General features: G+C 33.9%; 1 protein-coding gene across 1 annotated transcript; it reads right to left on the bottom strand.

Annotated features, from left to right (window-relative positions):
• On the bottom strand, positions 1-24,877 carry LOC145613890 (uncharacterized). Its single transcript, XM_081668929.1, has 4 exons — positions 24,750-24,877; positions 7,690-7,857; positions 1,219-1,732; positions 1-639 (listed from the first exon to the last, which is right to left on the bottom strand). The coding sequence occupies exons 1-4, from the start codon at positions 24,875-24,877 to the stop codon at positions 1-3; spliced, it is 1,449 nt and encodes a 482-aa protein (XP_081525055.1).
• Positions 24,878-24,985: the final 108 nt, after the last annotated feature.

The raw sequence follows: 24,985 nt of genomic DNA, 5'->3' as shown, positions 1-24,985 counted from the left end.
TCAAATAAGTTTCCTTTTCTCTTTAGGCAACACAAAAGGAGCATTCGGTTTTAAAGTCCGTTTTTCCCCTTTACTATTAACAACATCTTGCGCCTCCAATTTTCGTCGTTTACAATACTTCCCCAAGTCTCTTCTTGCTTTCACATTGTCTTTAGTTTTACCCTTAACATCCATTACAGTGTGAAACACATTATCAAATACATTTTTTTCAATGTGCATGACATCAAGATTGTGGCGTATCAAGAGCTTGCTCCAATATGGAAGCTCCCAAAAGACGCTTTGCTTTGTCCAATGGTAGAACTTTCCATATCCTTCTGCCTCGTTATCATCACCCCTTATTTGCTCAAAAGTTTTTGGAAAAAAAGATACTCGATTCCAAATGTCCTCACCACTCATTCGTGGTGGTGGGGAATCATTCTCAACTCTGTCTTTAAAAAAAGCACTCTTATTTTTTCGAAAATTATGATCAAGGGGTAAAAACTGACAGTGACAATCAAACCAACTTTGTTTTCCACCATTTTTAAGAGTGAAAGCCTTAGTGTTTTCCATACAATATGGGCAAGCTAATCTACCCGACGTGGTCCATCCTGAAAGCATACCATAAGCCGGAAAATCACTAATAGTCCAAAGCAATGCAGCCTTCAATTGAAAATTTTGTTTTTGCGAGATGTCGTAAGTCAGTAACCCAACCTCCCGTAATTGCTTTAACTCTTCAATAAGAGGTTGCAAGTACACATCGAGATTCCCTTTAGGATTCTTCGGACCTGGAATTATCAAACTTAGAAACATAAAAGGTTTCTTCATGCACAATTCAGGTGAAAGATTATAAGGAGTTAAAATGACGGGCCAACAAGAATATTGCCAACCAATAAGAGGTTGCAAAAATCCGTCGGTACAAAGACCTAGTCGGACATTTCTAGGCTCCGCAGCATAAGAAGGGTACTCTTTATCTAGGTGTTTCCACGCCTCTCCATCACTTGGATGAGACATAAGGCCATGAACTCGAGGATTATCTTTATGCCACCTCATCTGCTCCGCAGTAGATCTTGTTGCATATAATCTTTGTAATCTCGGGCCTATAGGAAAGTAAATAAGAGCACTATGAGGAGAATTGTTGCCACTTTCTCTAAGTGTCTTATAACGACTTCCTTTGCAATATAGACATTCTTTGAGATCTTTGTGTTCCTTCCAAAATAACATACATCCATTTGGACTTACATGAATCTTTTGGTGCAAAAGTTCTAGCCCTTCAAACAATTTCTTAGTCTTGTAAAAACTATTTGTCATCTTGTTTTCATCTGGGCACATGTCTTTCATTAAGGAAGCAACACCATCTATAGCTTTATGTGGAATATTATACTCGCACTTGATGTTTGCCATCCTTGCAGCAGCAGACAATACAGACAACTTGCAGCCATCATACAATTGCTCTTCCGCTGCCTTCAACATGTCAAAGAACTTCTTGTAACTAGCATGTGGCTCTTCTTCAATATTTTCTAAACCACCTTCTAGTCCAAAGGCATCTAATACCATGTTTCTATATGGGTTCAATGCATCCTCGGTGGATATGGAGCTGCTACTTTGGGATTCTCTTTGGAAGTGCAGTTCACCATGAAAAACCCATTGGAAATAGTTAGGCAAAAAACCATGCCTATAGAGATGCTCCTTAATGGTATCAAGATCTTGATAAGGATATTTCGACACTGTGCACATGGACATTTCATCACACCATCTATCACGACATTGTCTTGTGTGGTAGCAAATGTAATAAATTCATTGACCTTTTCCGCAAAGGTTGGACTAAGGAATTTTCCTTCTAACCGTTTAAACATCCATGCTTGATCCTCCCTCATTATATAGCAGTTTCACTAAAAAATAAATGATACATAAAGCATAGACAAAGTAAGTAAAGCACTTAGAAGAATGACATTCTTTTAGGTCATTTAACTATTTAAGGTCATCAAAATGAAACTTATTGTTACCAATTAACATCATATGAGAAGAAGCGTTCCCATTTTCTACACGCTCTTTCAAATGAACTTGAAAAGGCTTAATTCATGTCTAATATATGTATTTATAAATTACTAAGAAAAGAAATCACAAAAAAAAAGCATGTTATAAGGTTTTAAGGTCTTGTAAAACCAAAATCAAGCAAATTAGGCCACAATGGGAAGAAGCGTTCCCATATTCTACATGCTCCTTCTAATGAACTTATAAAGGCTTGAATCATGTCAAATATATGAATTTGTAACTGCCTAAACAAATAAATAACAAAGAGAAAGAATTTTATAAGGTTTTAAGGTCCGGTAGAACCGAAATCAAGCAAATTCAAGCAAAATAAGAAGAAGCGTTCTCATTTTCTACATGCACTTTCTAATGAACTTTAAAAGGCTTGAGTCATGTCAAATATATGTATTTATAACTTCTTAACAAAAGAAGTCACAAAAAAAAAGGATGTTATAAGGTTTTAAGGTCTTGTGGAACCAAAATCAACCAAATTCGGCCGAAATAGGAAGAAGCGTTCCCGTTTTCTACATGCTCTTTCTAATGAACTTATAAAGGCTTGAATCATGTCACATATATATATTATTAACTTCCTAAGCATAGAAATCACAAAGACAAAGCAAGTTATAAAGTTTTAAGGTCTGGTAGAACCGAAATCAAGCAAATTCGGGCAAAATGAGAAGAACCGTTCCCATTTTCTACATGCTCTTTCTAATGAACTTGAAAAGGCTTGATTCATGTCAAATATATGTATTTATAACTTCCTAACTAAATAAATCACAAAAAAGGATGTTATAATGTTTTGAGGTCTTGTAGAACCAAAATCAAGCATATTCGGGCAAAATAGTAAGAAGCATTCCCATTTTCTACATGCTCTTTCTAATGAACTTATAAATGCTTGAATCATGTCAAATATATGTATTTATAACTGCCTAAGAATAGAAATCACAAAAAAAAAAGCAAGTTATAAGGTTTAAAGGTCTTGTAGAACCGAAATCAAGGAAATTCGAGTAAAATGGGAAAAAGCATTCCCATTTTCAACATGCTATTTCTAATGAACATGAAAAGGCTTGAGTCATGTCAAACATATGTATTTATAACTTCATAACAGAATAAATCACAAAAAAAGGATGTTATAAGGTTTTAAGGTCTTCTAGAACCAAAATCAAACATTTTCGGGCAAAATGGTAAGAAGCGTTCCCATTTACTACATGCTCTTTCTAATGAACTTATAAATTCTTGAGTCATGTCAAATATATTTATTTGTAACTGCCTAAGCATAGAAATAACAAAAACAAAGCAAGTTATAAGGTTTTAAGGTCTGGTAGAATCGAAATCAAGCAAATTCAGGCAAAATGAGAAGAAGCGTTCCTATTTTCTACACGCTCTTTCTAATGAACTTGAAAAGGCTTGATTCTTGTCTAATATATGTATTTATAACTTCCTAAGAAAAGAAATCACAAAAAAAGCATGTTATAAGGTAAGGTTTTAAGGTGTTTTAGAACCAAAATCAAGCAAATTCGGCCAAAATGGGAAGAAACGTTCCCGTTTTCTACATGCTCCTTCTAATGAAATTATAAAGGGTTCAATAATATCAAATATATGTATTTGTAACTGCCTAAGCAAATAAATAACAAAGAGAAAGCAATTTATAAGGTTTTAAGGTCTGGTAGAACCGAAATCAAGCAAGTTCGGGAAAAATGAGAAGAAGCGTTCCCATTTTCTACATGCTCTTTCTAATGAACTTGAAAAGATTTGATTAATGTCAAATACATCTATTTATAACATGCTAAGAAAAGAAATCACAAAAACAAAGCATGTTATAAGGTTTTAAGGTCTTGTAGAGCCAAAATCAAGCAAATTCGGCCAAAATGGGAAGAAGCATTCCCATTTTCTACATGCTCTTTCTAATGAACTTGAAAAGGCTTGAGTCATGTCAAATATATGTATTCATAACTTCCTCACAAAAGAATTCACAAAAACAAAGAAATTCATAAGGTTTTAAGGTCTTGTAGAACCAAATTCAAGCAAATTCGGGCAAAATGGGAAGAAACGTTCCCATTTCTACATGCTCTTTCTAATGAACATATAAATGCTTCGATCATGTCAAATATATGTATTTATAACTCCATAAGAAAGTAAATCACAAAAACAATGCAAAATTCGGGCAAAATAGTAAGAAACATTCCCAAATTCTACATGCTCTATCTAATGAACTTATAATTGTTTGAATCATGTGAAATATATGTATTTATAAATGCATTAGCATAGAAATCACAAAAAAAAAAACAAGTTATAAGGTTTTAAGGTCTTGTAGAACTGAAATCAAGCAAATTCGGGCAAAATAGTAAGAAGCATTCCCTTTTTCTACATGCTCTTTTTAATAATCTTGAAAAGGCTTAATTCATGTCAAATATATGTATTTATAACTGCCTAAAAAAATAAATCACAAAAACAAAGCAAGTTATATGGTTTTAAGGTCTTGTAGAACCAAAATCAAGCAAATTCGTGCAAAATAGTAAGAAGCATTCCCATTTTCTACATGCTCTTTCTAATGAACTAAAAAAAACTTGATTAATTTTAAATATATGTATTTATGATCCCTAACCATATAAATAACAAAAACAAAGCAAGTTATAAGGTTTTAAGAACTGGTAGAACCAAAATCAAGCAAATTCGAGCAAAATAGGAAGAAGCACCCATTTTTTACATGCTCTTTCTAATGAACTTGAAAAGGCATGATTCATGTCAAATATATGTATTTATAACTTCCTAACAAAAGAAATCACAAAAACAAAGGATGTTATAAGGTTTTAAGGTCTTTTAGAACCAAAATCAACCAAATTCGGCCCAAATGGTAAAAAGCGTTCCCATTTTCTACATGCTCTTTCTAATGAACTTATAAAGGCTTGAATTATGTCAAATATATGTATTAGTAACTACCTAAGCGTAGAAATCACTAAGACAAAGCAAGTTATAAGGTTTTAAGGTCTAGCAGAACCGAAATCAAGCAAATTCGGGCAAAATGGGAAGAAGCGTTCCCATTTTCAACATGCTCTTTCTAATGAACTTGAAAAGGCTTGATTCATGTCAAATATATGTATTTATAACTTCCTAAGAAAAGAAATCACAAAAAAAAGCATGTTATAAGGTTTTAAGGTCTTGTAGAACCAAAATCAAGCAAATTCGGCCCAAATGGGAAGAAGTGTTCCCATTTTCTACATGCTCTTTCTAATGAACTTATAAAGGCTTGAATTATGTCAAATATACGTATTTGTAACTGCATAAGCATAGAAATCACTAAGAAAAAGCAAGTTATAAAGTTTTAAGGTCTGGTAGAACCGAAATCAAGCAAATTCGGGCAAAATGAGAAGAAGCGTTCCCATTTTCTACATGCTCTTTCTAATGAACTTGAAAAGGCTTGATTCATTTCAAATATATGTATTTATAACTTCCTAAGAAAATAAATCACAAAAATAAAGCATGTTATAAAGGTTTTAAGGTCTTGTATAGCCAAAATAAAGCAAATTCGGCCAAAATGGGAACAAGCATTCCCATTTTCTACATGCTCTTTCTAATGAACTTGAAAAGGTTTGAGTCATGTCAAATATATGTATTCATAACTTCCTCACAAAAGAAATCACAAAAACAAAGCAATTCATAAGGTTTTAAGGTCTTGTAGAACCAAAATCAAGCATATTCGGGCAAAATAGTAAGAAGCATTCCCATTTTCTACATGCTCTTTCTAATGAACTTATAAAATAATATATATTTATTTATCGCCTTCGTTTTATTCTAAAAGTGATTGAACGATTATTAATTCCTTATAATATTTCTTTTGTATAGAACAAGATGACTTGTTTTCGTTTTATTAATTACAACATATTATGTAAATTACTTCAATGACTCTTAATAAATTAGCAACAATTTATAACACAACTTGTTTCTAATGGCAACAAATTAAAATTTGATGTCATTTAAGCAACAAATAGTAAAACAAGTGTCTCCAATAGCAACAACTAGAAATTTTGTTGCCAAACGTTTTGTAAAATGGCATTGCTAAATGACAACAAATAAAAAATCTGTTGTCATCTAGCAATAATAATGAGACGGCTAATTTCTAATAGGAGCAATTCAAAAATTTGTTGCCTCAATTTGTTTCTAAATCGCTACAAATAAAAAATTGGTTGTCAGAATTTGTTGATATATGGAAACAAGACAAAATTTGATGAAATCTAGTAACAACTAGTAAGACAACTTGTTTTCAATAGCAACAAAAAAGAGATATATTGAATCAAATGAAAGTCAAATGCATTCAATAAAGGTTATTGGGTCAAATGAAAGTCAAACACATTCATACAAAGCTTTTTGAATCAAATAAAACTCAAATGCATTCAACAAAGCTAATTGAGTCAAATGAAAGTCAAACACATTCAACAACGATTTTTGAATCAAATGAAAGTCAAATACATTCAATAAAGATAATTGAGTCAAATGAAAATCAAACACATTCAAACAAAGCTTTTTGAATCAAATGAAAGTCAAATGCAATCAACAACGATAATGAGTCAAATGAAAGTCAAACACATTCAAACAAAGCTTTTAGAATCAAAAGAAAGTAAAATGCATTCAACAAAGCTAATTGAGTCAAATGAAAGTCAAACACATTCAAAGAAAGCTTTTTGAATTAACTGAAAGTGAAATGCAATTAACAAAGCTAATTGAGTCAAATGAAAATCAAACACATTCAAACAAAGGTTTTTGAATCAAATGAATGTAAAATGCAACAACTAGTAAGACGGCTAATTTTAATAGGAGCAATTCAAAAATTTGTTGCCTCAATTTGTTTTTAAATTGCTACAAATAAAAATTTAGTTGTCAGAATTTGTTGATATATGGAAACAAGACAAAATTTGATGAAATCTAGCAACAACTAGTAAGACAACTTGTTTTCAATAGCAACAAAAAAGAGATATATTGAATCAAATGAAAGTCAAATGCATTCAACAAAGGTAATTGGGTCAAATGAAAGTCAAAAACATTCATACAAAGCTTTTTGAATCAAATAAAACTCAAATGCATTCAACAAAGCTAATTTAGTCAAATGAAAGTCAAACACATTCAACAACGCTTTTTGAACCAAATGAAAGTCAAATGCATTCAACAAAGATTATTGAGTCAAATGAAAGTCAAACTACTTCAAACAAAGCTTTTTGAATCAAATAAAGTCAAATGCATTCAACAAAGATAATTGAGTAAAATGAAAGTCACACTAGGTGAAAAAAGAAGATTGGCACCGCCCTAAGGCCACCGGTTTAAAAAACCGGTGGAGAAAATATAGGGAAAAATAGGCGGGATTTTTAGGGGAGGTTATTGCCACCGGTGGGGAAAACCATTATCCCACCGGTTTGAAGTTTGAACCAAACCGGTGGCTTTTCATCTAAAAAAAAACAAGCCCCCCCTATATAAACCCTAACCCTACCCAAATTTCACTCACAGCCTCCTCCCCCTCTCTCTCTCCTCTTCGTGCTCTCCTTCTCCCACCTCTCTCTCTCTCGTCTACGTTCTCCCACCTCTCTCTCTCTCCTCGTCGTGCTCTCATTCTCTCACCACCACCACCACCACCACCACCACCACCACAACCATCCTCTTATCTCTCCTCTCTCTCGTCTCTCCTTCTCTCACCTCTCCCTCTTTCTCGTCTCTCCTTCTCTCACCTCGACTACCGCAACTAACCACCACCTATATCCACCAACACTGCTACCACCCCAACTAAAACCACCAACACCGGTACTAACCACCCTCGACAAACCCTCAAAGCCCTCCGACAACACCACAGTCTCCCTCTTCGTACTGAAAATATAGGTTTTCAGGTCAAAATTGACCATGAAAAGTCTAGATCTAGAGTTTTCATGGTCGAAATTGGCCTTTTAAACCTGATTTCAATGTTTTTGTGTTTCGAATGAAGGTATTTTTTCTGATTTTTTTTTGTTTTTGTTAATTTTTGGGATGTTATTTGCCTCGGCTGTGGTTTTAGGTGGGTGGTGGGGTGGTTGGGTCATTTTAGGTGGCTGGTGGGGGAGGTTGGTTGGTAGATCTAGGTTGTTAGACTTCGGTCGTGGTTATTGATGGGTGGTGGTTGGTTGGTAGATCTAGGTTGTTGGACTTCGGGTTTTTTACCAACAAAGGTGCGTATGAGTTCGGTGATTATCCAATTGGTTGAACAAAAGGGTTGATAACTCTAAGAATTGGACTTCTTTGTTTCTTTTTTTTTTTGGATATTTTGATTTTAGTTTGTGAAATTTTGTTGAGTTTTGATCTGTTTAGTTTCGGGTTTCTTTGGATTTTGCTTTTTCTTCATAGATTTTCTGGGTTTGTGTAATTGTTGTGTTTCTGTTTGAGTAATTTTCTGGGTTCTTGATTTGAATTATTAATTTCTGGGTTTTAATTGATGTAGAGGTTACTTGATGCAATGCAACAAGGATTCAAGATTTTGATTTTGGAATATTGTTTTTGATGTTGTAATATTTTTTTTATTGTACATAACAATATAGCGTTTTTTTTCATTGTCTGAATTAATTCATTGTAAATTTTTTTATTTTTTTTTGTATTGTACAACAAATTAATGTTGAATATAATCACTGTTTTAATTAATTCATTGTAATTTTTTTATTTTTTTTTGTATTGTACAACAAATTAATGTTGAATATAACGTGATTATATTTCATTGTCTTTTGGGTTTTTCTTTTTTATTACATTATTATTATTATTGCTGAAAAAAACAAATAAAAAAAAATGTATATGTTATTGCCACCGGTTAACCGGTGGCATTTATGTTTAAAATAATTAAAAAAACAAAAGCGGGTAGCATTATTACTTGTTTTTGCCACCGGTTTTGAAAGGGTGGCTTTTTAAAGGATAATTGCCACCCCCCAAATGACCACCGGTTCAAAACCGATGGCATAGGGGGGTTTTGAACCGGTGGCCAATTGGTTTTTTCTACTAGTGTCAAACACATTCAACCAAAGGTTTTTAAATCAAATGAAAGTCAAATGCATTCAACAAGGATAATTGAGTCAAATGAAAGTCAAACATATTCATACAAAGCTTTTTGAATCAAATGAAAGTCAAATGCATTCAATAAAGCTAATTGAGTCAAATGAAAGTCAAACACATTCAAACAAAGCTTTTTGAATCAAATCAAAGTCAAATGCATTCATCATAGTTAATTGAGTCAAATGAAAGTCAAACACATTCAAACAATGCTTTTTTAATCAAATGAAAGTCTGACGTGGGAAAATTAGGTCGTTGAACTAATCCTCCTAAGCCAAACAAAATTTATAAACACTCAACAAACCTAAATACAAGTATAGAGGTAAGTCAAGGGTCGAACCCAAAGGAACGGTAATGTCTAAGTGTTTCTAATTATGTGCCTAAGCTAGGTCGAAGGCGAAGGGTAAAAGAGGACACTAACAACTACTAAGACAAAGAAACCAAACAAGTAAAATGCTAGGGATTAGGATTCACTTATAATAGCAATGAACAATGCAAATTGGTTTAGGAAGTTGACTAAGTCAAGCAATGTGAGGGAAGATCAATTATGCAACCAAAGGAGCATATCAAGCTATTCTCCTAGAGGTCTAACTAGCGTCAACTACGATAAACTCTAGCTAGGAAACATCACAAGACACCTCAATCGTGTAAATGCAAGCCACAAATCAATGGTCCGTATCAATGTGATCTTACAATGCAATCTAGTGTGAATAACTAGGGTGATCAAGCCTAAATCAAACACACACATGCACATAATCAATTAACCAATTTAATCACATCATCAACTCCATCAAAATCCCCAATCTACATCAATCCATTACATAATACAAGCTTCACCAAATCCCTAACCAAACAACTACTCTAGCAACATCATCAATTCAACAAACAACTAAGAAATCAACAATCTACAATCAAAGAATCAACAATCAAAGAAGAACAATAACTCTAATCAAACATCAACCATCAAATCATCAAAATCTAATCAAAATCAAACAATCTAAACATGAATACTAAACAAAACAATAAATGAGATAGAGTTTAGAAATGCTCATTGATAATAAAGTAGATCTCCAATACAATTGTCACCATTGGATCTTCAATCTCTCAATCACCATTGAAATTCTTCACTTTCTCTCTCTAAAATCTACTCCTAAAGCTAACCCCTAGATCTAGAGAGAGAAGCTCTCAACTAAGCTAAGAATATGATCTAATTCTAATATGAAACTTCTTGCTACAAAAAAGGAAGGAAATCACTATATATACAAAGGAGAAGGTCGGTTTTGACGCCCAAGAATAGACCCACGCAGGTGCGGGCGCTCGGAGGAGAGAGATAAGTGCGCACGGGACACACCCAGAAAGGTGCGCCCGCACACACCCCATGTGCGGCCGCACACGACATATGTGCGGCCGCACTCTCCCCGAGTGCGCCCGCACATATCTGGCAACCTCCTCTTCTTCTCTTCGTCCTAGCTCATGGGGTGCACACATCCTAGATGATGATGATGGAGGACAAAGTAGGCAGAAACTTCCTTGGAAATCTTGAAGAAAATGAGCCATGAGAAAGGCATATACAAGGCCTTGAAGCATGCCCCTTGGATCCCCCCTTTGACTTGAAACTTCTTGCACAAGCTTTAGGCATGAAAACAATGAAAGATCATGGAGAGGAAGCTCGGGAATTCTTGGACAATCAATCACAACCTACAAACAAAGGATAAAAATCAAGTAAAATAGAAAAATATCAAGTAAACTAGAAAAGACATAAAATAGAGAAACTAACTACAAAAAGCATAAAATGAAGAAAACAAGAATAAAACTAAGGAAAACTAAAGAAAGGAGTAATAAAATGGAATGAAATTCATCCAAAAAGGGACCAAATGAGTGCCATAAATGTCACTCATCAAATTCCCCCAAGCTAAACTTTTGCTCGTCCTCGAGCAAAACAAAGCAAGAAAGATCAAGGATGAAAGATTTATTGAAAATGAAAAAGAAAGACTCAAGATAAGAATATACACTAAGACTCACTGTCGTAGGAATCACGGTTGTTTTTAGCTACAACAAGCCCTTTAAACCCCAAAGTCGCCTATGAGGACGAGTGAGGTCTCGTAAGGGTATCCTAAGAGTTTGAGCCATAACTCTCATAATAATACAAACAAGGCAAAGCATGAAAAAGAAAACAAAATACAAGAAAAGCAAACAAATGTTCATGAAAGGACTTTTGCAAATGTACAAGCACAAGTGGATGCAAATCTTTCTAAACAAGTAAGGGAGTGCACGTTCCAAGATACCCATGGTTGATTGAAACATAAATATGCTAAGCATAGGAACTAGCTTTCACAATCCACTTTCATCCCAAACGATCTTACCGCGTTCTTCCTAATAGCTTCAAATCGACCTCAAATGAGCATCCCAATGATTCCACGAAGGAACCGGAAAAAGAGAATTTTAAGGCTACTCGACATCTTGACTTTTGCATCCCCTCTCCCTATTCCTAAAACTCACATTCCTCTCCACCGATGAATGACTCAACCATTTAGGTCAAAAGGTCTTTCCCCAAGGTTGTAACGTTAAGGCAAAAGGGTGAAGGTAGGCTAAAATTTAAAATTTGGTGGTTTTCCTAATAGTGAAGCAGAGAATGGCCAATTCTTAGAATCACAATCAAGTAGTCACCAAACAAAAACAAACTAACACCCCCAAGATTATTCAAAGCTATAAATCACAAACATATACACAAAAAGCGTGAGAACGCTTCCCCCCAAGCTTAAATGGAGCATTGTCCTCAATGCTCAAAAAGGGAGAAAGCTCACATCAAAATATTTTTGAATTTTTTCATTTTTCACTTTTTTTTTTTCTTTTTTTATTTTGATAGTGCTTTGTCCTCGCCTCTTGTAACTTTGGACGGCTTTTTCAACTTTGCACTTATTTGTCCATGTCTTTTATAATATAGGACGACTTTTACTCATACTCATTTGCCATTATTCACAAGGAAAATATAACACAATCTTGCTTTCATAAGAACCAAACATTCCAACTTCTCCACCACAAACTCCATCAAGAATGATCAATTGCTTCACAAAAACCAAGAAAAGTAGAAAAATGAAACAAAAGGCCAAAGATCTAAAGATGTGGCTTGAAAAGAAGGTAAAAGGTTCAAATGGTTGCAAGAAGGCAAATGTAAACCCAAAAATAAAGAAAGAAACGAACTATCCTAAAAATGAAAAATACCACCCCGAAAAAGGTGCCTTTGTCCTCCCTAAATGGTTCGGTCTCGGATTCAAGATCTATGAGTCAAGTTTCAAGATTAGGTTTGCAAAAAGTCAAGGATCCATGCCGCTCATACAAGTAAGGTAGAAGGCTTGAAAAACATAGAACTCACATGGTTGTAGCAAAAACTCACTATTGGTGTCAAATCGACTATAGGAAGCAACTACCAAACGGGCCACAAACAAGTAGAATCCGGCTTCATGTTCCCACTAGTTCTAACCAACTACCTTAGCATGCTTTATCCTAGAATCAACCAAGCGTACTCTCAAACCGTGCACACCGTTACCATTTAAGAAGAAAAGCATTCAATTATACAAGTCCAAATGTTATTATGTCCAAAGCAAGAACAAACAAAACACATTGCAAATTTGCCTTGATAGAAACAAAAATCTTTTTGGAGTTTTTCAAAATATAAGAAACATGGAAAAGCATATACAAAGGTGCATAACACATAAAGATCAACATCCCACCAAACATGATAGAATACCCTCCCCCAAGCTTGAATGAGACATTACACTCAAATCATAAATCATATAATCCATGGGAGGGGAAAACAAGGAGATCAATCCAACAACCTACATATGTCCAACAAGTCATCATTCCACTAGAGAAAGAGCAAGGAAGGATATTACCGGATATTAGGTGGGTGTAAATACCCGCAAATGACCCAATTAAACCTTTCATAGCTAATTTCCCAAGAATTGAACCTTGTTTCCATGTGCTAGCAAAAATAGGAGTCGACCTTCCTTGATTCTTGATCCAAATCGAAGCACCAAAGTATATCAAGTCATGTACCTAGCAAAAGGCACACAAAAATTTCCATGAGAGAAAAATCTATTCTAAAAAGAAAAGGAAAATCTAATCTAAAACACGGGTTACTTCCCGAGAAAGGCTTGCTTAAGGTCCAAGCTTGACCGCTCTAGTAAAATAATATTGCAACGATCGCAAGAACTTGTCAAATGCACTACTACACATTTCATATGAGAGCAGGTATGCACATGACAAAAATAAGGCATGCAACAAGCATAGTGCACACCTATGGAGTTGAGAAGAAGTATGCCAAGAAGAAGAAGGAGAGAAGGGAAAAACAAGAATATAAGAAAAAGGAAGAGAAATTAAAGAAAAAGAAGAAGGCATACTCTTCCCAACAAAATATTTTTGGTTGAAAATCCCACCATCATCCTCAAAAGTCATCAAATGAGGCACTTGAGGGACTAAAGGCTTTTCAAGAGGAGGGGATATGAGAAAAGAAGGTAATGACATGGAATAAGAGGGAACAAGATCAAGCTTTCTTGAAAATGAGGTGTAAGGTGAAGGAATAGGAATTGGTTGCTCACTTACACCACTATCCATTGAAACACAAGCTCTCTCATCCAATGATCTTACATCCAAAGGGCTCTCCTCCAACTCATCATCATTCAAATCAAGCTCATTCTCAATCACATCCTCCTCACAAACTTCACACCCTAAGAGAGCTCTCAAAAGCTTTAAATCATGATCAAGGTTCAAAGGAAGCTCATCAAAGGATTGAGGGTCAAACTTGGGAGGTAGCTCAAAATAATCATGAGAAGTACAATCTCCCTATAAAAAGGCCTCATCCATCTCAATGGTGGAAAATGTAGAAGAGAAAGGGTTATCAAAGGTGAAAGAGGAGGGCAATGGTTGAAAATTTGAGATAGGAGTTGGAGATTTAACCTCACCAAACACTTCACTCTCATCTTCATAATCATCTAAAGTAGGTTCTACCTTTTCAACCTTATCACATGGGACCTCTTCTTCATCAAAATCATCTAAGCTCAAGGCCTCACCCTCAAAGAAACCATGGTCATCATACAAAGGAGATGGAGTTGAAGAAGGTTGGTCTTCAAAATTGAGGAATGGGGGAATGAAATTGCAATCAAGGGAGGTGGGTGGGGAAATGGACTCTTCAATTGGTTTTTCAACACTCAAAACCTCTTGGTTCTCATCACCCTCAAACATCCAATCTCCCATAGAGACTACTTCATCCTTCTCACCCTCATTCTCTCTCCTCACAACTTCTCCACGCTTCAAAAATTACAATGTCCCATCCTTCTTAACTTGAATTAATGTTTCCTCAAAATTAAGAGAAGTCAACCATTTTAGTTTCTCTTCAACTCCATGTAAAGGGTCAGTGGAACAAAATTCAACTTGGGAAGGAGGTTCAAAATGCAAACTCTCTTTTGGAACATCCATCTCTACACCCTTTTCCTCACTCATAGGCTCTCTAATGTCCTCCTCACACACCTTAGGCCTCTTAAAACAATCATCATCATCTTCTTCCACATCTACCAAAGTAGTAGAAACTTCATTTACATTCAATAATGATGACATTGATTCTCCATCTCCTCATTCTTTCTAAAAACAACCTCATTGCTCTCTTCAAACTTTTTCAACAATTCCATTTGGCTTCATACAATCTCCAAATGTCTCATCTCATTTGGTTCCAAATTATAATTCATCTCCAATTTTCTCAAAGAACCACCAATTTGATTATAAGAAGACTCAATGTTAGGCTCCAAGGTTTTCAAAGGTGAAGAGAGTTGAGGAGCATAATGAGGGAAAGAATTATGAGCAAGCATGTGATGAGGATCAACACTAGAGATATGAGTGGCATCATTAATATGGGGAATGGGGGCACAAGTAGGCATGCAAGATTCATTATTCATGGAACATGGACCATAACAATCATCAATATATAGAAGCATTAGAACAACCATGACCACGATTATAACTATCTCTAGCAAACCATACATAAAAATCCCAAGCATCATCAATTGACAATGCCCGAAATTTACCATTAAACATGCTTTCAACAATGTCTCTAGTTTGCTTAGTCAAATTATGATAACAAATCTCACAAGCCTCCCAAAGATCATAACCATGGTAACTAATGAATTCCTCTAATCTATTAAAGTACATCCAAAATGGCTCATTCTCAAATTGAGGAAACGAGGTATTTTCCATTTTTATACAAAACAAGCAAAAATCAAATAAAAGAAAAGTATACACAAAGACCTAGACTCAAGCAATCAAAAACACTCAAACATAGACACCGTTCCCCGGCAACGGCGCCATTTAGACGTGGGAAAATTAGGTCGTTGAACTATTCCTCCTAAGCCAAACAAAATTTATAAACACTCAACAAACCTAAATACAAGTATAGAGGTAAGTCAAGGGTCGAACCCAAAGGAACGGTAATGTCTAAGTGTTTCCAATTATGTGCCTAAGCTAGGTCGAAGGCGAAGGGTAAAAGAGGACACTAACAACTACTAAGACAAAGAAACCAAACAAGTAAAATGCTAGGGATTAGGATTCACTTATAATAGCAATGAACAATGCAAATTGGTTTAGGAAGTTGACTAAGTCAAGCAATGTGAGGGAAGATCAATTATGCAACCAAAAGAGCATATCAAGCTATTCTCCTAGAGGTCTAACTAGCGTCAACTACGATAAACTCTAGCTAGGAAACATCACAAGACACCTCAATCGTGTAAATGCAAGCCACAAATCAATGGTCCGTATCAATGTGATCTTACAATGCAATCTAGTGTGAATAACTAGGGTGATCAAGCCTAAATCAAACACACACATGCACATAATCAATTAACCAATTTAATCACATCATCAACTCCATCAAAATCCCCAATCTACATCAATCCATTACATAATACAAGCTTCACCAAATCCCTAACCAAACAACTACTCTAGCAACATCATCAATTCAACAAACAACTAAGAAATCAACAATCTACAATCAAAGAATCAACAATCAAAGAAGAACAATAACTCTAATCAAACATCAACCATCAAATCATCAAAATCTAATCAAAATCAAACAATCTAAACATGAATACTAAACAAAACAATAAATGAGATAGAGTTTAGAAATGCTCATTGATAATAAAGTAGATCTCCAATACAATTGTCACCATTGGATCTTCAATCTCTCAATCACCATTGAAATTCTTCACTTTCTCTCTCTAAAATCTACTCCTAAAGCTAACCCCTAGATCTAGAGAGAGAAGCTCTCAACTAAGCTAAGAATATGATCTAATTCTAATATGAAACTTCTTGCTACAAAAAAGGAAGGAAATCACTATATATACAAAGGAGAAGGTCGGTTTTGACGCCCAAGAATAGACCCACGCAGGTGCGGGCGCTCGGAGGAGAGAGATAAGTGCGCACGGGACACACCCAGAAAGGTGCGCCCGCACACACCCCATGTGCGGCCGCACACGACATATGTGCGGCCGCACTCTCCCCGAGTGCGCCCGCACATATCTGGCAACCTCCTCTTCTTCTCTTCGTCCTAGCTCATGGGGTGCACACATCCTAGATGATGATGATGGAGGACAAAGTAGGCAGAAACTTCCTTGGAAATCTTGAAGAAAATGAGCCATGAGAAAGGCATATACAAGGCCTTGAAGCATGCCCCTTGGATCCCCCCTTTGACTTGAAACTTCTTGCACAAGCTTTAGGCATGAAAACAATGAAAGATCATGGAGAGGAAGCTCGGGAATTCTTGGACAATCAATCACAACCTACAAACAAAGGATAAAAATCAAGTAAAATAGAAAAATAACAAGGAAACTAGAAAAGGCATAAAATAGAGAAACTAACTACAAAAAGCATAAAATGAAGAAAACAAGAATAAAACTAAGGAAAACTAAAGAAAGGAGTAATAAAATGGAATGAAATTCATCCAAAAAGGGACCAAATGAGTGCCACAAATGTCACTCATCAAACTCAAATGCATTCAACAAAGCTAATTGAGTAAAATGAAAGTCAAACTCATTCAACAAAGCTTTTTGAACCAAATGAAAGTCAAACACATTCAAACAAACCTTTTAAAATCAAGTGAAAGTCAAATGCATTCAACGAAGATAATTGAGTCAAATGAAAGTCAAACACATTCATACAAAGTTTTTCGAATCAAATGAAAGTAAAATGCATTCAACAAAGCTAATTGAGTCAAATGAAAATAAAACACATTCAAACAAAGCTTTTTGAATCAAATGAAAGTGAAATGCAATTAACAAAGCTAATTGAGTCAAATGAAAGTCAAACACATTCATACAAAGCTAATTGAGTCAAATGAAAGTCAAATGCATTCTACAAAGCTAATTGAGTCAAATGAAAGTCAAACACATTCAAAAAAAGCTTTTTGAATCAAATGAAAGTCAAATGCATTCAACAAAGCTACTTGAGTCAAACGAAAGTTAAACACATTCAAATAATGATTTTTGAATCAAATGAAAGTCAAATGCATTCAACAAAGATAACTGAGTCAAATGAAAGTCAAACACATTCATACAAAGATTTTTGATTCAAATGAATGTCAAACACATTCAAACAAAGCTTTTTGGATCAAATGAAAGTCAAACGCATTCAACAAAGCTAATTGAGTCAAATGAAAGTCAAACACATTCATACAAATCTAATTGAGTCAAATGAAAGTCAAATGCATTCTACAAAGCTAATTGAGTCAAATGAAAGTCAAACACATTCAAACAAAGCTTTTTGAATCAAATAAAGTCAAATGTATTCAACAAAAATAATTGAGTCAAATTATAGTCAAACACATTCAAACTAAGCTTTTTGAATCAAATGAAAGTCAAATGCATTCATCATAGGTAATTGAGTCAAATGAAAGTCAAACACATTCAAACAAAGATTTTTTAATCAAATGAAAGTAAAATACATTTTACAAAGATAATTGAGTCAAATGAAAATCAAACACATTCAAACAAAGCTTTTTGAATCAAATGAAAGTCCAATGCATTCAACAAAGATAAATGAGTCAAATGAATGTCAAACACATTCAAACAAAGCTTTTTAAACCAAATTAAAGACAATTGCATTCAAAAAAGCTTTTTGACTCAAATGAAAGTCAAACACATTCAAATAAAACTTTTTGAATCAAATGAATGTCAAATGCATTCAATAAAGATAATTGAGTCAAATGAAAGTCAATTACATTCATGCAAAGCTTTTTGAATCAAATGAAAGTCAATTGCAATAAAAAAAGATAATTGAGTCAAATGAAAGCCAACACATTCAAACAAAGCTTTTTGATTCAAATGAAAGTTAAATGCATTCAACAAAGTTAACTGAGTCAAATGAAAGTTAAACACATTCAAACAATGCTTTTTTATTCAAATGAAAGTCAAATGCATTCAACAAAGATAATTGTGTCAAATTAAAGTCGAACACATTCATACGAAAATTTTTGAATCAAATGAATGTCAAACACAATTCAAACAAAGCGTTTTGAACCAAATGAAAGTCAAATGCATTCAACAAAGCTAATTGAGTCAAATGAAAGTCAAACACATTCAATTAAAGCTTTTTGAATCAAATGAAAGTCAAATGCATTCAACAAAGATAATTGAATCAAATGAAAGTCAAATACATTCAAACAGAGCTTTTTGAGTCAAATGAAAGTGAATTGCAATTAACAAAGATATTTGAGTCAAATGAAAGTCAAACACATTCAAACAAAGCTTTTTGAATCAAATGAAAGTCAAATGCATTCAACAAAGCTTTTTGACTCAAATGAAAGTCAATCTTGTTCAAACAAAGCTTTTAGAATGAAATGAAAGTCAAATGCATTCAATAAAGATAATTTAGTTAAATGAAAGTAAACACATTCATACAAAGCATCTTGAATCAAATGAAAGTAAATGCATTCAAAAAAGATAATTGAGTATAATGAAAGTCAAGCACATTCAAACAAAGCTTTTTGAATCAAATGAAAGTCAAAAGCATTCAACAAAGCTAATAGAGTCAAATGAAAGTCAAACACAATCAAACAACGCTTTTTGAATCAAATGAAAGTAAAATGCATTCAACAAAACTAATTGAGTCAATTTAAAGTCAAACACATTCAACCAAAGCTTTTTGAATTAAATGAAAGTGAAATGCAATTAACAAAGCTAATTGAGTCAAATAAATGTCAAACACATTCAAACAAAGCTTTTTGAACCAAATGACACTCAAATGCATTCTACAAAGCTAATTGAGTTAAATAAAAGTCAAACACATTCAAACAAAGCTTTTAGAATCAAATGAAAGTCGAATGCATTCAACAAAGCTAATTGAGTCAAATGAAAGTCAAACATATTCAAACAAATCTTTTTGAATTAAATGAATGTGAAATGCAATTAACAAAGCTAATTGAGTCAAATGAAAGTCAAACACATTCATACAAAACTAATTGAGTCAAATGAAAGTCAAATGCATTCTACAAAGCTAATTGAGTCAAATGAACATCAAACACATTCTAAAAAAGCTTTTTGAATAAAATGAAAGTCAAATGCATTCAAGAAAGCTAATTGAGTCAGTTGAAAGTCAAACACATTCATACAAAGCTTTTTGAATCAAATGAATGTCAAACACATTCAAACAAAGATTTTTGAAACAAATGAAAGTCAAATTCATTCAACAAAGATAATTGAGTCAAATGAAAGTCAAACACATTTAAACAAAGCTTTTAGAATCAAATGAAAGTCAAATGCATTCAACAAAGCTAATTGAGTCAAATGAAAGTCAACCACATTCAAACAAAGATTTTTGAATTAAATGAAAGTGAAATGCAATTAACAAAGCTAATTGAGTCAAATGAAAGTCAAACACATTCATACAAAGGTAATTGAGTCAAATGAAAGTCAAATGCATTATACAAAGCTAATTGAGTCAAATGAAAGTCAAATGCATTATACAAAGCTAATTCAGTCAAATGAAAGTCAAACATATTAAAAAAAAGCTTTTAGAAGCGAATGAAAGTCAAATACATTCAACATAGCTAATTGAGTCAAATGAAAGTCAAACACATTCAAACAATGCTTTTTGAATCAAATGAAAGTCAAATGCATACAATAAAGATAATTGAATTAAATGAAAGTCAAACATATTCATACAAAGTTTTTTAAATCAAATGAATGTTAAACACATTCAAACAAAGCTTTTTGAACCAAATAAAAGTCAAATGCATTGAAAAAAGATAATTGAGTCAAATGAAAGTCAAACGCATTTAAGAAAGATAATTGAGTCAAATGAAAGTCAAACACATTCATACAAAGCTTTTTAAATCAAATGAAAGTCAAACACATTCAAACAAAGCTTTTTGAACCAAATGAAAGTCAAATGCATTCAACAAAGATTATTGAGTCAAATGAAAGTCAAACTCATTCAAATAAAGCTTTTTGACCCAAATAAAGTCAAATACATTCAACAAAGCTTTTTGACACAAATAAAAGTCAAAGACATTCAAACAAAGCTTTTTAAATCAAATGAAAGTCAAATGCATTCAACAAGGATTATTCAGTCAAATGAAAGTCAAACACATTCATACAAAGCTTTTTTATTCAAATGAAAGTCACATGCATTTAACAATGCTAATAGAGTTGTAACACCCCAATAATTCTCTCTTAAAAACCTGTGAGAAACCTGTATATAACCTGAACAAATTCAAGAGAATTACTGGTGTGCTACCTCCACGTGTTCAAACGTTAAGGCAATCTCAGAAATTACCAGCGGAAAACCAAAACAGTTTTAAATAAACCTCAAAACAAAGTATTTAAATCAAAATAAGTATTACAAGTTGGAACCATTAAGGCCCTTATTCAAAACCCCAAAGAAATACTAAGTGATTAAATTCAGTGTTTAAACAAACTTAAACCAAGAGAAATAGTGTCAAATAAAATCGTGTTAAAATAAAGTCAAACTTGCAAGGCAAATGAAATGAAAGCAACCAACTCTCTACTCAAGATCCCACAACCCTGATGCATGCTGCATGTGAGAGAACCTGCGGTTAATCTGCTCCGCAATATTACAAGTGTAAAAATTGGATCGTCACAGGGTCATTTAAAGGCGAAGCCCATGACCAAAGAAGGACACACACACACAAAAGCACGTAATCAGCAAAGCTGAGTACATACAAGCTGCAAAGTAAAATAAGGAAATACCTATGATGCTACTAGTAATCATTCATACGCATCATTAAATAACAAACTCGACACATGACTCGATTATCCAATTTATTAAGACTCCACTAGTTAATAGTAGCTAACTCATTTCAATTTATTCATTGGATTTAGCAATAGACAAGGTTGTCCAACCCATGTCCCATTTGGAACATCAATAAAGAAAAACCCCATGCCTCCTTTCGGAAACATCAATAAACATCCAACGACCACGGGCGCGACTCCGTGACCGTAGTTAGTATGAGATCTCACCTAACTCCTAGTTTTGAAAAATATTTGAAATAAGAGACTCGTAGATCAGACGGCCTCGAGAAAAGTACACGGCTAATACCCCATGTACCCAACCCCTGATTGTCATTACTCCAGAAGTGCACCAATCCAGAGTTTTATTGCTCATCCATCTTGCACTTTACGTGATTTACAGGTTTAGACTTGGTGATGACTCATATGCATAACAATTCAATCAATCCAATATCAATTCAATCAAATAAAACAACTTTTCAATTTCAATTCTTGATTTATTAGTGGCAAGCAACATTTATTATTTATTCCTTTACTACCTCGGTGTATAAACACCTTGAGTGCATAAGGCACCCCAAACTCTTAACCTTGTCTTATAAGACATGAACCATTCCTTTACTCATCCTATTTCATTAAATCATGAATGAGTAATAATTAAATCATTTCACCAATCACATACCTTTGCCTCTAAGCGCACCTTGCATAATTAGTACATAACCAATAATCGCAATAAGGAATAGTGCACATCAAATGAAATTCACAATGTATAACCAAACAATTTAACCCAGTCATCCCTAGACATGATACTAAGTTCTCGATCCATCCTTAAACATGCACCTAAAAGCAAGGTTTTGTAACTTGTACGTACCTTGAGTAAACAATTCGATTGGCCACTTTAGAGACTAGAAATCACCTTCTTCAAAGTCCTCTCCTAAACCAAATAATAAGGAATAAATCAATACAAAAGCAATTAAAATTACAGCAATACTAAAGTATTTAAAAACCTCTCAAACCATTAAAATAAAGCCCTTAAATTAATCCCACTAGCCAAAACTAGTAGTACAACATCCCAACTACAAGTTTATGTGTTAAAATCATGAAAATATAGTGTTTTATATCAAATTACAGCAACTTTAAAGTGGTTAAATAAATCTGAAAATTTGGTTTAAGCATATAAAATAATCCCATAAGCATAATTATTTGAAATAGTCATTATATAGCAATTTAGTGTGATAAAAACCCAAAAATACATCAATTCAATGTAATTAGAGGCTTCAAAATAAAAGATATAAAATCTGAAAATTATTTTTAAGATTAGAATATAAAGTTCAAAGCTTTTTCAATCACAAAATACCCACAATAAATATTTTATAGGTTTAGAAGCATAAAAATATGAAATCAACACTACTAAACCATAAAAATTGAAACTTTATTAAATCTGAAAATTTATATACAACCAAAATAATCATATTTTGACATACTTTGAACATAGAATAATTAAGTAACTAGTTTAGTACATAATTAAGCCTTTAAACATGAAAAATCAACACTTTAATGCCCTAAATTCATACATAATCAAATCTGAAAATTAATATACTAATTTAAACATACAAAACCCATAAATTTATAATCTTTTGTAATTTATACATAATATCAAAGCCTAGTAATAATTTCACTATTGAATTCAAATAAAAATTGAAACTTTAATTAAAAATAACAAGAATAAGAGAAGGAAAAATAAGGGGAAAGAGAAGGGAGGAGGAGGCGAACTGCTGCTGGTGGTTCGGCTGGCGGCGCGGCGACAGGGGGCGGTGGTCCGGCAGCAGGGACGGTGGCTGCTGGCGGCAGCAGCAGTTAGCAGTTTCAGGTTTGTGTTTTTTTTTTTTTTTTTGATCGGGAAACAGTAGGAGGGAGAAGGAGTATAAGGGTTTTTTTTTTTTTTTTTCTGTTTCACGTGAAAGAGAGAAGGAGAATGGGTGAATGAAATTTTATTTTATTTTTACGTAAGAGGAGAAGGGTTTGAGGGTTTTGGGGTTTTTTTTATTTGGGCTTTAGTTTCCTAATTAGATTAGGAGTAGTATTTCTAATTAGATTAGAATTATTTGTAAATCAATAAAAATACACTAGTTTATTTTAAATCCTTCCATAAAATAATTTATTTAATGAAATTACCTTAAATATAATTACAAGAATAATATATAAATAAATTATAATTAAATTAAAATATGGGGGATTACAATCTACCCCTCTTAAAAGAAGTTTCGCCCTCGAAACTTAACCCAAAAACCATAATTTTTCCAAAATCATTCAAACTTTATGTGTTTTGTATTGCTGTAAATTGCTTGTTTCTAAACAAACATACTTAACAAATCGGACTTTGTACTCAATGAACTCATATTTGGCTTAAGTTTACATACTTTTATTGTATGTAAACGCAATAATAATGCATAATGATAACCAAAAACATGCAAAAACGTGCAAACTCAAGCAATAAATGGTATAGTTGTGGTAAAAGCGCGAAATTACATCGCATTCTTCCCCCCTCAAAAGAAAAGAGTTACGCCCTCGTAACTCACCTCGTCAAATAACTCGGGATACTTGTTCCTCATCTCTTCCTCGGCCTCCCAAGTAGCTTCTTCATATTCCTGATTAGACCAAAGGACCTTCACTATCTTCACATCCTTGTTTCTAGTACTACGCACTTTGTGATCTAGTATATTTACTGGTCTTTCTTCATAAGTTTGAGACTCATCTAATTGAATAGTCTCCGGTTGTAAAACATTGGTTTCACTAGGCACATACTTCTTTAGCTGGGAAATGTGGAACACATCATGCATTTTCTCAAACTCCATTGGCAAAGCCAATCTGTAAGCCACCTTTCCCACACGTTGGAGGATTTCATATGGCCCCACATACTTAGCACTAAGTTTCCCTTTCTTGCCAAATCGCATCACACCTTTTGTTGGAGAAACTTTTAGAAAGACCTTGTCCCCAACATTAAACTCGTCATCTCTCCTCTTCAAGTCAGCATAACTTTTCTGTCTATCTTGTGCTGCCTTGATACGCGACTGGATTAGTTTCACCTTGCCCACCATATCCTCAATGAAATCTGTACCCAAAGTAACCCGTTCACTGTAGTCATTCCAGCAAACTGGACTTCTGCACTTCCTTCCATACAATGCTTCAAAAGGTGCCATCTTGATGCTTGCATGGTAACTGTTATTGTAGGAGAATTCGATCAAAGGTAGGTGATCCTCCCAATTTCCTTGGAAATCTAAAGCACAAGCTCGCAACATATCCTCCATGGTTTGGTTTGTTCTCTCAGTCTGACCATCTGTTGCAGGGTGAAAAGCAGTACTCATCTTCAATGTTGTCCCAAGGTTCTCTTGCACTTTTTGCCAAAACTTGGATAGAAATCTCGAGTCTCTATCTGACACTATGTCCTTGGGAACCCCATGCAACCGAACTACATTCTTTACATAGACACTTGCTAGTTGCTTCTTTTTCCAGGTCTCTTTGATAGGAATGAACATCGCTGACTTAGTAAGTCTGTCCACAATCACCCAAATCGTGTCATTCCCAGAACGAGTCTTGGGTAGGCCTGTCACAAAGTCCATGGATATAGAATCCTACTTCCATTC

The sequence above is a fragment of the Chenopodium album genome, chromosome 25 (assembly GCF_948465745.1).
Source record: "Chenopodium album chromosome 25, dcCheAlbu1.1, whole genome shotgun sequence".
Classification (NCBI taxonomy): Eukaryota; Viridiplantae; Streptophyta; class Magnoliopsida; order Caryophyllales; family Amaranthaceae; genus Chenopodium; species Chenopodium album.
This window is presented reverse-complemented; position numbering and strand designations above follow the sequence as displayed.